An 18,754-nucleotide genomic window follows, 5' to 3' on the forward strand; every position below is an offset into this window, starting at 1 on the left:
GCTTTGGATAATGCGAGTATCCTTTACATATTGTGTGTAATTAAAACAATAGCTACCAGACAAGAATAAAATCTTCTGTTGCATTTTACCCTTTTAAGAAAGCAATAAGTTGAATTAGATATGAAAAGATCAGATATTTTATTTGGGCTCTTCATCCCCATGTTCCTATGAACCAGGACTTTCCCAATCAAATGTATTGATTAATTGGCACTTAGATCCAGTAATAATTTAAATTCATATTATACGATTTGGAACTATAATGCAGGATTACAGAATTTCAAGTTCTATTTTCTATATCTCAAAAAGAATTTTTGCTGGTCTTTGTTAGTCTGTACACTCTAAATAATCTAAGAAAGTGTCAAAGATTGTGTATCATTTTTGGCAGAGTGCAATTTTGGACATTTTGGCTGGGGCAAATTTCAGGCTTTTTTCCTGTTGAAAGATCTTTAAACCTCATTTTGATCAACATGTCCTTTCCCAACAAAAAGACTTCTGCTAGGGGTGATTTGAAACTCTCCCCATGTAGATGTATACACTGCAAGGCTTCTGCTTGATTTTGTTCGCTAGAACACTTCATAATGGACTGTTGCAACACAGGTTCATTAGCCAAAACACAGAGTTAACTGCTCCACAAGCCTTGGTTAGCACTGACTAACTTGGTTAATTACAGCTAGAAAGAAAGCAACTCCTTAAAATTTATAGGAACTTCAACATAATTATTTGTGCAATATTAGTTGGTCACATTCTCAATGCTCTGGATGATGAGGGAGATCTTCTAAAGTAAATCTGGGTCCATCAATTCATTCATTTCTCCACATTCTGACAGAACTCCAATAAAAAAAATTATGGCCCTGTGACTGTTTGGTCAAAGTGTATCATGAAGTCAATTAAAATAAAGAATGGACTCAGATCTAAATCCTTAATCAAGGTGCTTTGATGCATAAATGGGAACATCATAAAAAGAAATTCAAATGATTGGATCCAATTCTCACACAGTTAATATGGCACCATTTATCATTGATGATTCATTACACCACTGGGGTGGAATATCAATATTCCCACTTAAAGAATTAAAGAAGGATAATGACCATACCCATGGAATGATTTGCCCAAAAACCTATCACTACAGTTATTACCTAATTGGTTCCTTTTGCTCAGATATACACTGTATTTAAGCTTCACATAACCTTTACTATATTGATTTCATTGAACTCTCAGTTTATGCTGCGCATTATTTATTCGAGTTATCTTGAGTGAACAAACTCAATCAACATGGTATTCAGCATTCTTGCAACTATTTCATATAAAAAGGAAAAGAACTTCCATTGTTACATTAAGGTTGTGATACTTTAAAAATAAGCTTTGAAAAACTCCTTTTGGGTGTCGATGTACAGTACTCTGAACTTGCGGTAATAGGGAATTTTTTTGCTTCACTACAAAACTGTGGGCAGAACTTTAAAGGAATATTGCTTGATTAATATTTAGTAAAATTAATCAGAAATGGCATAAAAACTTAGATTTTAAACTGGGTATTGACTATAATCCATGGAATTTGACTGTCTTCCATTCTACTTACAATGCATTTTACTTAGGTTATGAAAAGATACTTGGTTTCCTTGGTTAAACATGCATAATATTTTTACAATAATTGCAATTATATTCACTTCCAACAGACAAGAGTAAAACACACTTGCATGAACCAATATATGAAAATTCACAAAAACATTGAATTGTCACATATCCTGCAACTGAATGATAATTTAAAATTCTCTGCATGATATATTTTAGACAAGAAATATCCAGCACTGATTTAAACAAGAAATTAGTTCGTGGTGTGAAAATGTCATTTTATATCATGTTTGGTATCCAGAAACTCACTTCCACTAACTCGTTTTAATTGATGCAACGTAACTGGGTACAATGATTCAAAGCTAAATGCAGTCAAAACAGCATCGACAACATTTACATTCACACAATCCAAAAATTTGATTCTAATCAAATTTGTTACCAAGCCAGTATTTAACTCTTATAAGGAGACCGCATTCCTCATTTCAAATGAGTACTTAAGAAAAAGTTCATCCTTTACTACCCAATTTCACTCAGTATAGCATAGAACTGTATTTTGATTGTTGTGATTTTTGACTTTAGTTTTTACTGATATGGGCTTGTGCCCTTAGACCTCACTAAACTAAGTAAACTTTGTCCAATATCACTTATATATTTATAAGCTTCCCTCAATGTTTTTTTTCCAATCGCTACATTTTGCTTCTCTGGTCTTTACTCATAATAAATTTTATCTCGAACAAGGTATGTCTGATCATTAGTCTCTGCCCCCTTCCAATACACAAGGCAACTTGAATCTAAAAATATTCTTAATGAAATAAAGGATTCTAAAATGCTTCACTAGAAGAACAGAAACACAATATCAGAATTAGAAGCGATAATGAGTTGTCAGGATTGGCTTTGAAGAGGAAAAAAATAATGAATTGTAAAAGTTGATGAATGGAGACCCATTAGACCAGATGGAGATAGCTCAAAGCTTGGTCTAAAATGAAAAATACCAAGTGGTGAGGATGTACTAAAGAACTGAGTTGCACTTGCTCCAAAGTAATACCAGAAGTGAAAGAAAGAGGATTTTTGAATGGTTTAACTTTGAACTATCAATGCACAAATAAGTCTTTCAGCAACAGATGGATGCACTGGTTGCAAACTCTAGCAAATCTGCCACAATGCAAGTGTACTGTTCACATCAATAGGTCAGACAGTACACTGTTCAACTTGAGTGAGCAGATAGAGAAATTAAAAGAGATGGATAGTGAGGTTTTGACAAAAGGCATTTAGACAAGAAACATGACTAATTTTGATGATGCTTAACTCTATGAAATTCTGTCTCATCAATGGATCAACAACAGTTGTGTTCCTTACTGCCACAAGCTTTGAGTTCAGAAGTGAGTCCATGCTGCCATTATCCAATTACAGATAATGTAAACCAAGGATGTAATAGGACTCCGTGGTGATCTGAACTGAATCTTCACATCAGCCCTCAACTATTATGAAGTGTTTTGTGTGAGGCCATAGACTTACTCATCAGTTAACTGCCTTCACCATTATGAAGAGTAATAGTTTAAAAAAGTCAAACCTACTTAGCTCACTCTTAATGATCTCGTTTAAAATCAAAGAAAAAATACAAACCAGACTATATTTGTTGCAGCAATGCTTTATTTCAGGCTACTTCCAGCAGAAACACAGTCTTCTGATTTTTATGGATTTGAATTCTAAACTCTGGACCGACAGGAGTCTCTGGCCTTTCTTTTAAAATTGTGTAAATTTACCCAGTTTTAATGCAGTACTTTAATTATAACTCAACCCCAAAATCCTTTCTTGAGGATAATATCAAAATATTGACATTTGGCCAATGTGTCTACCAGCAATACTTAATTCAGCATTCAGCAGAATGCTTGATCTGATGATACAATTAACAAAATTAAGGCAATAAACAAAGAGAATGTAGCAGAACCACAGCAGGTTTAGCAGCATTTGGAGAAAGAAAGAGAGCTAACATTTCACACTCTGAAGAAGTCATACCATATTTGAAATGTTAAATGTTTCTCTCTCCACAGATGCTGCCAGACCTGCAGCATGCTGGTTTCTTGCATCACCAATATTTTACCCTGATCTGATAAGTAAGGAGGTATCTGATTTTCTTGAAAGATCTAAATCCATGCCCACTTTTAAATTCTCAGTTTCAATTTTGTGTAAGCAAATACTTGGTGCACATTTAGTCTCTAAGAATGCCAATTGTATTTGGGGAGGCGATGGCCTAGTGCTATTATTGATGTAATGAAAATCCAGAGACCCTGGCAATGTTCTGGGGCCTGAGTTCTAACCCTGCCATGGAAGACAGTGGAATCTGATTTCAACACAAATCTGAAATCAAGAGTGTCATGATGTCCATGAATCCATTGTCAATTGTTGGACAAACCCACCCGATTCATTAAAGCTATTTAGGGAAGGAAACTGCCATCCTTACTCGGTCTGGTATACATGTGACTCCAGATCCACAGCAATGGAGTTGACTCTTAACCACCCTCTGGGATGAGCAATTTTTCTGACGCCACCGTCTTTGTAAGCCGGATCTCAAACAATGATGAGACAGAATACAGGAGTGCTTAGCAGCATGGTGTAAAGATAACAATCTCTCCCTCAAAGTTATCAAATGAAGACTGGTCATTGACTTCAGGAAGCAAGGTGGAGGGCATGCCCCGTTTACACCAATGGTACTGAAGTGGACTTGGTTGACAACATCAAGTTCTTAGGAGTGATGATTACCAACAATCTGTACTGATCCACTCACGTTGACGCTATGTTCAAGAAAGCACAACAACACATCTATTTCCTCAGGATGCAAAGGAAATTCAGCATGTCCATAAAGAGACTTACCACATTTTATACATACACTCCAGAAAGCATTCTATCCAATGCATCATGGCTTGCTTTGGCAACTGTTCCACCCAGGACCATAAGAAACTACAGAGAGTTGTGAACACAGCCCAGTCCATCATGCAAGCCAACCTTCCGTCCATTGACTCCATCTATACTTCTCTCTGCCTCAGAAAGACAGCTAACATAATCAAAGACCTTTCTCACCCCGGTTATAATCTCTTCCAAACTCTTCCGATGATAAGATAAAAAAGCTTAAACCCACATACCAACAAATTTAAGAACAGCTTCTTCCCTGCTCTTATTATATTTCTGTATAGGCCTCTAAAATTTTTAATTTAATATTGACCTCACTCTTTGTTGATGTTGAGCTCTCTCTGCAGTCGTAACATTGTATTCTTCACCCTATTACCCTAACGCATTTTGTATGTTATGATCTGTCTGAACTGGACACAAAACAAAACTGCTCACTGTACCTAGGTACATGTGACAATAATAAACCAAATCAATAAATGCTGGCCTTGTCAGTGATGCCCTCAACCTGTGAACGATTAAAAGAAAATTAAAAATGGTGATAGCACAATTACAATTTAATTTGTCTGCATATTTTATTTTTTGTACCAGAACTGTGACAAAACAGGATGTTTAATGATGTTTGCATGGATAAGTAGCAGGTAACAGTACGCAGACTAACGGCACATGGAAGATGGTTACATCCTTAAGTATTTACACATGTTTGGCACCTATTAGCTCCAAGCAGATAAATATAGGCTGCTTTCAGATTCATGGCATCTGTTAAATCGTCACAGAATACCATCAAAAACATAAACTATATTAGAATATGATATGTCTTCATGGCCTTCAGCTAGGTTTATGACATTCAAAAGTCAGATTATACAATCTTCAGCTTGATTATAAACTTTACAATAATCATGCTAATATTGTTCATTATACCAGAAGTTCAAGTTCAAGTTTCTGACATATAATTGCAAAGTAAAAATGCTAGAAAGTCCGGAGATCAGACAATGCTGTCGAAATGTAATTTTGTTATTTTAATGATAAACAACTCAAGCTTTCACTTGCCTCTATGTACACATTTCTAATCATAGATTCAAGTGTAAACTAAACACATGGTTTACATAACCTAATACCTTCCCGGACAATGTCCTTTATTCTCATCGTAACTATGTCACCTAAAAAAATTAAGAACAAAAAACTGAACTTGCCTCCCTTGGTTAAGGGTCAGCCTAGCCAATGATGCCTACATTCCTTGAATAAATTAAAAATGGCAATTAAACATTCAAGGAGGCCAGCTTGAATAATAAAAATCTGCAGTATGAACAGATAACCAATGTGAACCACAAATCACACAATGGTAATCTGGAAAAAAATCACTGTGGTATCAAGAAGCACAACTGCAATTTTGCAAACTATACATTTTTTAAAACAACAGTAGGCATATCAACCATTGTTGACATATCAACAATTGTTGAATTTCTCTTCCTTTTGACAGTGTTTCAGACTCTTCAATGCACAGCTTGATAATCCTCAATTTCAATATTTAGCATAAAGTTGGGCATGGTAGCTTTTATTGTGTTCAAAGCAACACGAAAAGCTTCCAACACATATAGCATGTTTCAATTATTTTCATAAAGCTTCCCTTATCAAATGACCTTAATTTACAAACTTAACTATGCAACCGCTCTTTTTAAAAAAAACCTCCAAAATTAGGTCACTAAATCTGAAACCGAATGCAATCTGGTAATACTTGGACGTGCCATTATATTTGAAAGAAAATCATTTGATACTAGGTATGAAAACATATTTTGCTCATGTTTAAAACAGGTATTTTCTTCCTCAGAAAACGATGGCATTCTAAAACTAAAGTTGAAACAATTGCACAAATTCAAGAAAACAGACGGACTGAAACAAAAAGATCTGTACACTGCAGACTGTGATAGATACTAATATAGCAGATAGAATGTCAAAGTCAACAATGACAAATAATTTAAGGAATAACCTGGCTATTCTTGTCAACCAACACAGGATGGTACAGTCACATAACTGGCAACATAGTTGAAAACATATCTTTTATGCCCTGGTCTTTTCTCCTTCTGTCCAGTTATACAGTTCTCAAACCAGCTAACTTATTCAGGCAATAACTTCAGGAAGATGCACCCTGCTTCATTTGCAAAGCATTCATGTCTGGATCTGGTTAAGATTTACGTTTGCAATGCACATTCTTTCTGCTGTATATGATTTCACTGATGTAAGAAAATGACAATGGTCCCACACCCGTAACTGAAACATTGAGGGCAAACCTGCATCCATATTGCAGGTGTTGGAGCTGCTTGTTTATAAGAGACACAAAATGGTTGAACAACTGATAATAAAAATCTTGCTTCAGCATTATGACACAAAATGGTTGACCAACTGATTTAAAAAGCCAGCTTCAGCATTTAAGTGAAACAATAGTGCCTTTGAGAAGGGGTATTCCAAGGAAAAGGGGAGCACTATCTGAACAGCACGCAATGAGATAGCCTTAATAAGGAAATATTCAAGGATGAACCATTTGAAGATTTGTAACAAACACAGATGAAATGATGGAATTATGACTCATAAAATAACTTTGAACGATCACTAAACTAGAATTAATTAATTCCAGTCTCATCAAGGAAAGGATGTGTTCAGCCATAAAAACAGCAGCTAAAATTGTCTCGCAGAAATTGGCTGTTTTCTTGAAATTATTTACAATATTAAGCAATAAGCTTTAGTTAAAGATTCTTCAAATAATCACAGAGATAGATTTCAATTCAATTTGATTAGATTAGATTAGATTACTGACAGTGTGGAAACAAGTCCACACCGACCCTCTGAAGAGCAACCCACCCAGACCCATTCTCCTACATTTACCCCTTCACCTAACACTACTGGAAATTTAGCATGGCCAATTCACCTAACCTGCACATTTATGGACTGTGGGAGGAAACCGGAGCACCCGGGGGAAATCCACGTAGACACGGGAAGAATGTGCAAACTCCACACATTCCCTGAGGCGGGAATTGAACCCGGGTCTCTGGCGCTGTGAGGCAACAGTGCTAACCACTGTGCCACTATGTATCAGTAGCAGTTTAAAACTAAGCCCTGAATTCTGAGTTGTGCTGAATGCCAGATTTGATTTTTCATGTTATATGCGCTCATGTATAGTGTACAATGTCGCCACACACAAGGCACCATCTTACGTACAAGCACCTTATAAAACTTTATGCTAAAAGCACTAAGGGAAAATGTTAAAGAGATGCCTGGCATATCTTGTCTCATTAGCTAAAGAGTGCTAAGAAAAATAATTATAATACTTTACAATAAAATTAATATTGTGACTAATATTTTTATATAAGAGAAATAATAGAATTTGATAAAGATAGGAAATGGAATACAATAAACAATAGAATTCAAGCAGTCCTTCGAGATAAGTCAGCAACATGATCAAAGGAGAACAGTCAGTAACTTTGCAATGCAACATAAAAAGATCCCAGGGCCTAGAGATTACAATGACTGTTGGCATCACGAAAACAGAGGGTTGTCCACAGGACCGTCCATCATTGATCAGGTGTTTCACAGGGATGATTGTATCGAGAAAGCAGGAAGGCACAGTAACCAAGTTGCATGAGATCATTATAACACACAATGTATAAATATACTGCTTTAAAAATCAGAGCGTGTCAATGATCTCTCTTCCAATCTGAGCTTAGATTAAGAAAATGACTGGGTACTCACGTCGAAGCCAGATTTGGGGACGATCGTTTGGCCCTCTCCCTGCATTTACTGGTTATAGTTTTAATAAAAGTCAGCCATGTGCCTGAACCCTCTCTGCCTCCTGAGTCTTTGTCCCCAGACAAGGGGTTACGCTCCTACAACAGGGATTCCCTGTAGCATCCTTAGAACTATAACTGTTCAGGGCAAGATTTTCATCCTTGTCTGGGAAGAGGTCTCATCTCTGAGAGCTGCCAGCCAACTTTTAAAAAAATTTTATTCACAGGATGTTGACATCTCTGCCAGGTCAGCACATTTACTGCCCAACTCTAATTGGCCAGAACACAGTTAAAAAGTCAATCACATTGTTGTGGGACAGATCAGGTAGGGATGGCTGTTTCCTTCGCTAAAGGACATTAGTGAGCTCGATGCATTTTTCTGACAATGGTTTGACGGCCATCATGAGACTCTTAACCCCAGATTTTTATATGATTCAAATCCCACCATCTGCCACGATGGGATTCGCACCCAGGTTCCCAGAATGTTATCTTGGATTCTGAATTAGTAGTCCAGCAATAATACCACTAAGAAAGTGTCTCCAATATATAGCCAGCAAGTCTTCAGTCTGAGCACTGCCAAAAGGCTCATAGGTACTGCTGGGATAACTGAAAGTCCCTGAAGCATAAATATCATGGACCCAGACTTAAAGGCAAGGTTTTGCAGAAGCCCTACTAGCAGGCTGTGGTGATGCACTTGCCTGGCTTGAGTTGGGTAAAGGCTTTCCTAACAGGAGTCAGTTTTAGATATTCATTTTGTTTTTTAGATTTCCATCAGTCTTTGCACTTTGCTTTTACCTACATTTGTTGAAACAGATCACATAATTCTATTTGCTACGCCATTTTATCTTGTATTTAAGAGACAACCTCAAAACATAATTATCCTCTAAATTTTCATAACTGTAAATATTTGGTAGAAAATTGTTTAGTGGTCTTCAGTTGCAACTGTCAAAGAACATATCAAGACTGAGTATCGAGGATCTTATGTAACTGGAGAAGGTAAGAAAGAAGTCAGTGCTCTTAACAAGCAATCCATACCTTTATCATAGAAGAATCCCTACAGTGTGGAAACAGGCCATTTGGCCCAAAAGGTCCACACAGACCCTCTGAACAGCTTTCCACCAAGACCCACCCCCTACCCTAAACCTGTAACCCTGCATTTCTCGTGGCTAGTGAACTGACCTACACATCCCTGAACACTATGGGCAATTTAGCATGGCCAATGCACCTAACTTGCACATCTTTGGACTGTGGAAGTAAACCGGAGCACCCGGCAGAAATCCATGCACACATGGGGAAAATGTGCCAACTCCACACACACAGTCACCCAAGATTGGAATCAAACCCAGTCCCTGGCACTGCAAGACAGCCGTGCTAACCAATGAGCCACCGTGCCGCCCCACGGAAGATTTGAAGAAAGACAAAAAGAAAAATCAGCAAAAGAAAAATCAACAATTTAGAAGAAATGCATGAAAACACTGATCTGTCAACTTCCAACTTTGATTCATAAATCAGAATTCTTTAGCACCAAAGTGCTAAACAATAAGGTATACAGTCATGTGCTGTCATTCTTTAAAAATTTTAGTAGTGGTAACCCCAAAATGCTTGCACATGTTTCTTACTTTGAAAAGTGAGTAAGTTTACAAGATAGCATTTTGAATTTGTTTTCACAGAATACTTCATGAAACAACCATGGGCGGCACGGTGGCACAGTGGTTAGCTCTGCTGCCTCACAGCGCCAGAAACCCGGGTTCAATTCCCGCCTCAGGCGACTGACTGTGTGGAGTTTGCACACTCTCCCCGTGTCTGCGTGGGTTTCCTCCAGGTGCTCCGGTTTCCTCCCACAGTCCAAAGATGTGCAGGTCAGGTGAATTGGCCATGCTAAATTGCCCATAGTGTTAGGTAAGGGGTAAGTGTAGGGGTATGGGTGGGTTGCGCTTCGGTGGGGCGGTGTGGACTTGTTGGGCTGAAGGGCCTGTTTCCACACTAAGTAATCTAATCTAATCTAAAAACCAGAATTAAATTTTGATTAGCCAGTATTTGAAACTTTTGTGAACTTGAAATTATATTTTTAAAAATGAAATGCTATTTCAACTGTAGCAACACTATAAGCACAAACTAGAACTCCTGCATCGATGTTGATTTAGTCAATGTCAGGTTGTGCAGCACTGCCAGCATATTTAATCAACTGTATTCATTAACATTTAATAACCGGCAATCTTTGAAAATGTTCACGACAATTATAAATACCTAGTACAACACTAAAAGCATTACTAAGTTCGTACTGCAAAGCTTACATACTTGAATTTTCTTTCAAAAATAATGTTTGAACAAAATATATTTTAATACTCAATTTTGTTTTAAAGCAACAAACCTCTTCTCTCTGGTTTCTAATATAACTTTCAAAATGCCACACCTATTCTTTCTGGGGTAGACATTCAAACCTTTGGAAGTAATCCAAAGGTAAGGTCTCCCAGACAACAGAAGAATTTTATAACTTCAAAACTGTCACCTGATACTTCCTTAATCTGAACTGCAATAATTATTATTTCAGATGACGTAAAACTCAACATTTCAGAACATTTAAGTACTGTATCATAGCTCAAGTATCAGAATGTATTTTTACTTTATCTGATACATCAAAACTTTGAAAAGTTACCACTTTTACACAGGTCATGTTGTGCCAAGTTTCACTGCAAATGTGTTTACAGCCTTCTGGCAAGTGCCATTTCTTAACAAGTTAAAATACTGAATAAATTTGAAAGATAACTCAAATTAGGAAATTATAAAAATACAATCTGAGAAAATCATACTAGAAATGTTAGTTAACCCTTTGAGTACTGAATGCCCCTTGCAGCTTTCAAAACATGCACACTTTCTATTCAAGTTCCGAATGCGTTCACTTCAATTTCTGAAATGCTCTGATTTTTGTGCAGAAATATTACTGCTGTTCTCAAAGGGTTAAATTAGCATATATCAACGTTGATAAAGCACTGCCCCTGAGGTCAGCATTTTGGTTAAAAAACCAAAGATGTGAGGTCTTTTTCAGTTCTCAATGAAATTATGCTTCTTCACAATGTTTTGGGGGAAATGTAAGTTTTTAAAAGATGCTAAAAGGTTTGATTCAGTACTCACAGATGCCAAAGCTTTTCCAAGTGCATCACCTGTCTGTGAACCCCCAGCTGCATTTCCTCTGTTCCCTATACGCAATATAATTGAAGCATAAAACACTTCGATTATTCACAAGTTCAGCATTTTTCTGCACTTGAATATTATTGTTCCGTACATCCGCGATATGAAAGTTATGGATTAATATTAAGAACAAGACAGTAATTTTGTAGTTGCGAGGTAAGCAACATAATTGTTATAAACTAGCTGATTACTACTTTCCACTTGGTCGTGGAAATCAATGCTTCTTGTAACATACCCAAAAGATTTTCTGATCCATTGACTGGTGGTGTGTGAGAGGCTGCAACATAAGGGGAGCTGGTACTCCCTCGATGGAAGCTAGACATTGGGGGAAGACTGGGGTTGATGTCTGTAGGTGAAACTGAATGTGGTGGATAGTTCTATAAAAATAAAAACACCAAATAACAACCCTGGAAAAAATAAGTCAAATCATATAGCAGTATCTGCTTAATATTGACCCTTAATTGACACAGAGAAAGCTCAAATTAAGCTACACAAAACATTAACAGAACTGCCTAATAAATATGTTGACAGTTTTTTTACTTGAATATATCTGTTCACATAATAATTACTCAAAGCACTTAATAGAACCAGAACTGAACTGAACTGCATCATATACTTTGCAAAATTGGCAGATTTTTTTTTTTTACAATCAGCAAGCTGATAGAGTTATATAGTGAATTAAATTACGGTACTATAAGGCACACAGAAAGCCACACGACCAAACAGTAATTTGTCAATCTGTATAAATCAAAGCAACAGACACTGGAAAAATGCACTGAAACAGAAAATTAAGCTGAACTGTATTTTGAACACTATTTCCATGCTGCTTTACACTGTGGTCTGTTCATTACGAATGCAAAAAGGTGGGAAAGATGGTGAAGCAACTGAACTAACTGGAAGAGATATTTTAGAGAACAGAAAAGCAATTGAGCTGCCTAACATCAGCATTGCATGATGTATTAGGCTGCAGGACACAAATTAATCCCAAAACAATTTCACATAGGACATTCACAATCAGCTTTATCAAGATAGTATGCCAGAAGGCTGTAAACACGTTTGCAGTGAAACTTGGCACAACATGACCTGTGCATGCAACAAAAAGGTGATACAGTGATCATTGGGGAGTTTAATTTTCATATTGACTCAGCAGACCAAATTTGCAGTAATGTGGAGAATAAGTTATAGAATGCATACAAAAATAGGTTTCTCAACTGGCACATCAAAGAACCAAAAGGAAACAGTTTATTTTTGATCACATATTGTGCAATAGAAAGAGTTTGATTCGTAGCTTTTTAGTAAAGTAATATTTAAGGAATTATGATCATACAAGATACTTTATATTGAGCTGGAGTGTAATTTAGTTAACACAAACAAGGTTCTTAAGTGGATTTAGGATTGAGGGGGGTGAGTTGGCTGAGGAAAATTGAAAAACTGGATTAAAAGATACAATGATTATCTAGAATGGCAAAGATTTAAGGAATTAACTAATCGTCTGAAACAAATGTACATTCCCTTAAAGAATAAGTGTTGGAGAAGTGTCTGACCAAGGCTAACAAAGACAATGCTAGTTGAAAGCTAGAGGTTTAAAATGCTGATACAAACATGAGTAAGTGAGGGTTGGAGGAGGTTTAAAAACTAGCAAACGATAAGCTGACAAGTTAAAACAGTTTATAAGACTAAATTAACAAAACAATTAAAACAGACTGCAAGGTAGTCTAAGTAGATAAAAAGAGGTTAGCTAAAGTAAATATGGTTTCCTCAGAGACAGAAACAGGAGAAATTACGCTGGACACGAGGTAATTAAACAAATATTTTCTAAGTGTCTTCAAGGTAGACCTAAATAAATCAATTCGAAAATAGTGATGAACTAAGTGCTTAATCATTATTGCTAATGAGAAAAAATACTTAATAAATTAATATGACAAATCCTCTGAAACTGATGGCCTGTATTCTAAGATCATAAAGAGGTAGTTACAGAAACAGTAATTCTGGAAGGTCATCACTATGATGCCAGAATTCCCAAAGATTAGAAGGTAGCAAAGGTAACGCTGCAACTCAACAAAGAACAGAAAGTGGGAAAACAGGGAAATATCGGCTAATTAGCCTGGTGTCATCTATGAGGAAAACACTGAATTTTACATTAGAAACATGGTTACAGGACAATTAGAAAATTATAATGTGATTAGGCAGAGGCAACATGGATTAATGAAAGGGAAATGTTGTTCGATAAATTTGAGTTTTTGAGGGTGTGATTAGGGTGAAAATGGTGGAAGCAGATGTAATGGATTTGGAATTTCAAAAGTATCTGAATTTTGCACACAAGAAGCTGTTACACAGAATCATCCAATTGGAAACATTATCAGTCTCAACTGAGGATTGGTTGACAGACAATAGAAATGCATGGTTCAATTTTGGGTAAGCTGCAATTAGCAACATACCACAATAATCAGTGTTTGGGCCTCAGGGACTCTCATTTTCCATATGACAGGATCAATTGAAACATATCTAAGTTGCTCTGCATATACAAAGCTGTGTGCACTCAGGAACAATAAACAGAGAAGGCTATTTCGAGTCTCCAGCCCAGTCCACCAATGAGATAGATCATAGCTGATCTGGAACCTAACTCCATATGCCCTACAATTCTTTCTCAGTAACAAAAATCTATTGACCTCAGATTTAAAATTTATTATTTATATAGCATCAATTGCTTTTTGCAGAAGCAAGTTTCAAACTGCGACCTCACTTAGCATGTGCAGCAATTCCTAATTTTACTCCTGCAAAATCAGGCTATTTTTCAGACTCGGCCCCCTACACTGTCAACCAATAGAAATAGCTTCTCTTCACTTACCCTCTCAATTTCCCTCAATACCTTGAAAGGTTTCATGAAATCAACCCCAGGCCTTCTAAATTCTAGGTAATACACCCTGAATTTATGGACTCTATCATAATTTAACTGTCACAGTCCATCTATCTTTCTGGCAACTCAACACCAACATCTCTCAAGGGTAACATACCTTTCCTAAAGCACTACCTCGGTGTTGCGTAAGCAGGACAATGTATAACTGAAGCATGATTTTGATATCCTTGTATTCTAAGGAGAAAGGAAGGTATTGTTGGTATCCTTTCTGATCATGTGCTATATGTTTTCATGGGATTTTAATCATCTTCATATGTGTCTTCCTTCACCACAATCCAATATCACCTATCTTTGCATCATCAGCAAATATCAATGAGTGACTTTCTATCCCATAACTCAGATCGCTAATAAACAGTAAACAGTTGAGGCCACACATAGGTACATTGAAGATGATAATAATGTGTGAAGTCGTCCATTTTGCAAAGAACTTTTCTTTTAAAAATCAGAATAAAGCAGGAGAAAGAGCAGAAACCATTAGTAATCAAAGTAACCTGGGTGTCACTGTACACGACCATAGTAAGTTAACATGCAGGCCCAGAAAGCAAAGGAAAATAACACTGTATGTAATATTTTAATTCCTAATAAGGTCTAAGACTGAATATCGAGAGCACGCAAAGGAGCAAATGCTTGCCTTTGGTTGATGAGGCCAATTTCTGGGCTGACAGGATTATCCTGTAAGAAATAAGGCTATTGTCTATGTGTGCACTCAGGAATAATTAACAGAGGAGGCTATTTAGACCTATAGTCACAAAAATTTGGAAGAATCAAAGTTGATGGAATGGATTTATAAATGTGTTTGACAGATAGCATGGGAGCATGTTGCCCCTCATTGAGAAGTCTATAACCAGAGAGTCCACAGTCTCAAAATAAAGGGTTAGCATTTAGGAGCAGAATTAGGTGACATTTCTTCATTTAATTGTTTTGGATCTTGAAAATTCTTGTTGCTGAATATATTCAAGACAGAGAGAAAATAGTCTTACAGAAAATAATATACACAGGAATAATACAGCAAAATGTTCAGGTAGAAAATCAGCGATTACTCCACTAAATGGCACTGCAAATTTAAGGGACTCAATGGCCTTATTTGTCTGTTTCTTATTTTGTTTTACTCTTAAATCTCCAACATTAGATCAGGTCTTTATAACTCTCAGAAAGAAATACAAATTCTACTTATGCCTTATTTTTAAAACTCCACTCAAATTAAAATAGACCAAGTATTTTCTTGAATGAGAAACTAACAGGTAAAATGGTGGCATCAAGATGGTTTCAATATTTTGACAATGTACACGTAACAGAAAATGATTTCACCATTATAAACAACACTCAACTATTTCATGCAATTGAAAGTTTGATATTTAACAGTCTTAAAGGCTATGAAGAGTACAAAGAACTTCACCATTATTTATCTCATAATACTTAACAATCAAGCAAACAAGGAAGATAATTGATAAAGAAAGCAAACTTAAAACATCTCATTGACCAAAAGAACAGCTTGTCAAACATTTGATTTATTGAAAAAAATCACAACAGAATTGACAATCAGATGTCAGTCATAATCAAGATTAAATTTGCTCCCAGCAGTTCTTTACATTCCTAAATAATTACCAACAACTTTGTCAAATATTTTTAGTGAAGCCCAATCCAACATTTTGGATGCAAACCAGAAAAACTAAGCTGACAACTTAAGTTTAACTGACTTGACCTTTGCTAATCACGTTAGATTTCTGAAAACAGAGAAGTAGGAATTTACTCTGCAGATCAACTTCCATTTCTGTGATCAGCATTCTGGTATACTTACCAAAAATTAACTCCTTTAGAAAGTAAGCATTAAAAATTGTAATAGTTACAGAATCATACAATTCTACAGGATTGCTTTAGTTCACTGAATGCAAAGGGAAACAAGATACAAACCACAGCTATTGAACTAAGTGCTGTCAATCCTTCCAATTGATCATCATTTGCTGCAACTTGAAACTACTCAAACAGTCTCAAGCCAAGCCTCTTAATGAGAAGAAAAGTACTCTTTCTTAAGCCTGATCATCAAAACTATATTTATTCGTACCGCTCCCACACTTTACGTAATTCTTTTAACAAATTGCTTCTAATTGGTTAGAATAGGTTTGTTCCTTCCAGTTGCATTTCCCATTATAGTCATTGTTGTTCCTAAACACAATACTCATAATTTGAATAGAACAGGAACAAGTAGAAAATATGAAATCAGACTTTCATCCTGGAATTGAGTTTTCTCTCAACCAGTTCAGCTCAATTCACACATATCCAAACACTGCAACTGCAAAGTAACTACACTTCAATTTATCCAAAGCTTTTCAGCTTTTAGGTTTACCCACATCAGATCCCACTGTCAATATATATAGAATCTCAGACCTCAATGCCAGAGGTTTTGTCCTCATGATTAAAATGCCTATATTCCCTCTCCCCTTCTTCTGATGCACCATGCACAACCCTCTCTCCCCCAACCTTGTACCCCTGTGAAATCACCAATCCTCTGATTCCAGACTTTATTTTTCATTCATTCTTGGAAGAGAACACATTGACAAGGTCAGTATTTATTGCTCAACCTTAATTGCCATTCAGAAACATTTTACCATTGAAACCCATGCAGTCAGCCTTGGGCCCATTCTCTCCAATTTCTTCCCTGAACAGCTTTCTAATTCTGTCTATGTGCCTGACAAATTGGAAACCTCTTATGGCATGCTCAATCTACAAAAAGCAGACAAGTTTAGTTTGGCCAATTATCACCACATAGACAAGCTTTCAATCATAAGTAAAATGATGGAAAGCCCCACTGACAGTGCTAGCAAGTTACACTGATGCTACCTGAAGGAGCAGCGCTCCAAAAGCTAGTGCTTCCAAATAAATCTGTTGGTCTATAACCTGGTGTTGTGTGAGTTTTCAAGTTGCACTTAGTCAGCAACAATCTCCTCAATTTGAATTCAGCAAAAGCCACTTGGGCCTCAGGCTACATTAGACTTTTGGCCATATTAAAGTGACTGCCCTTGACATTGAGGCACTTAACCAAGTGCAAAGCAGGGGAAAAAAATCTCCACTGGCTGGAGTTCCAGCTTAACTCAAAGGATAATAGTTGCAGTTGTTACAAGCTAATCATCTCAGCCACAGGAGTTCACTGCAAAAGTTTCCTCAGGGCAGTGTCTGATGCCAACCACCTTCAGCTGCTTCATCAATGGCCTTCTCTCCATCATATGATAGAAAAGGAATACTGCAGCATATTCAGCATCAGTCACAACTCGCCAAGGAATTATGCAGTCCATGAGGCAAGATTGAGACAACATTTAAACTTGGGCTGATAAATGCCAAGTAATATCCAAGTCATCAATTACCAAACATTAACCACATCCAACATGGAGATGGTAAACGCCTCCCTAACATTTAAGACTAATACGGAACCCATCATATTTTTCAGCATTTTAGTGGAGGTAGATTGGGGTGGGACAGCAATTGACGAATAACTTAGTTGAACCAGTCACAAATACTGTGGATACAGAACAAGTCAAATATTAATCATTCTATGGTGAGCAACTCACCACCTGACTCCCCAAAGACTTTGCATAATCAACAACAGCTAGTCACAATTTATATCAAGGAACTGGGTATGAGAATTATACATAGTGTTGCATAGATTTTGCCTACCACATATTCACAGTTAATGAAATGATGTGAAAATTATGAGGAGCATGAAAAGATGCTTCTAGAAGGTTTGAAAAATCTAAGAGTGGTCAAAGATTTAGCAGATGAACACAATGTGGAGAAATGAGAGGTTATCCATTTTGGTCAGAAAAACAGATGGCGAGAAGTGGGAGTACTGGACCTCTCAAGGACATGTTTGCACGTTCGCTTCGTTCAGTAATCACTGAAATTTAACACGCAAGTATACTAAGCAATAAAGAAAGGGTTCAGAAGAAGGGTCCTTAGTCTCAAACGTTAAATCTGTTTTCTCTCCATGGATTCTTCAAGACCTGCTGAGTTTCTCTGGCAATTTCTAATTTTTTTTGTTTTAGATCATCAGCACCTGGATTTTTTTGTTTTATAATAAAGAAGCCATATTGGCCTTCATTGCAAGAGGATTTCAATGTAAGCATGAAGAGGTTTTATAACAGGTTTGTGTCTTGACTTAGGGAAAGATATAATTGCAATAAGAATAATGCAATGAAGGTTTGGCAAAATAATTCCAGAGTCCTGTATGCAAATATTACATATACTGGACTTATATTCTCTGGAGTTTAGAAGAAAGACAGGTGAAATAATTCAAGCATATGAAATTCTAATAGAGCAATTGACAAGGTAAATGCAGGAATGTTTGTTTAACTGGCTAAGGGTGCAGGTTGACAGTCTAGAACCAGGGGACACAGTAACAAGA

General features: G+C 36.6%; 1 protein-coding gene across 9 annotated transcripts in view; it reads right to left on the minus strand.

Annotated features, from left to right (window-relative positions):
• The window catches only part of tcf12 (transcription factor 12), a 330,257-nt gene that overhangs the window by 79,668 nt on the left and 231,835 nt on the right, over positions 1–18,754 (minus strand). For 8 of the 9 annotated variants that reach the window (XM_043677463.1, XM_043677462.1, XM_043677467.1 and 5 more), the window contains 2 exons: positions 11,677–11,818; positions 11,385–11,449 (listed from right to left, as the gene is read on the minus strand). The exons of the other annotated variant lie outside the window; for it this stretch is intronic. In XM_043677463.1, coding sequence (XP_043533398.1) covers positions 11,385–11,449; positions 11,677–11,818 — 207 coding nt within the window. The remainder of the gene's footprint in view (positions 1–11,384; positions 11,450–11,676; positions 11,819–18,754) is intronic. 9 annotated transcript variants of the gene reach the window in all.

This window comes from Chiloscyllium plagiosum, chromosome 36 (assembly GCF_004010195.1).
Source record: "Chiloscyllium plagiosum isolate BGI_BamShark_2017 chromosome 36, ASM401019v2, whole genome shotgun sequence".
Classification (NCBI taxonomy): Eukaryota; Metazoa; Chordata; class Chondrichthyes; order Orectolobiformes; family Hemiscylliidae; genus Chiloscyllium; species Chiloscyllium plagiosum.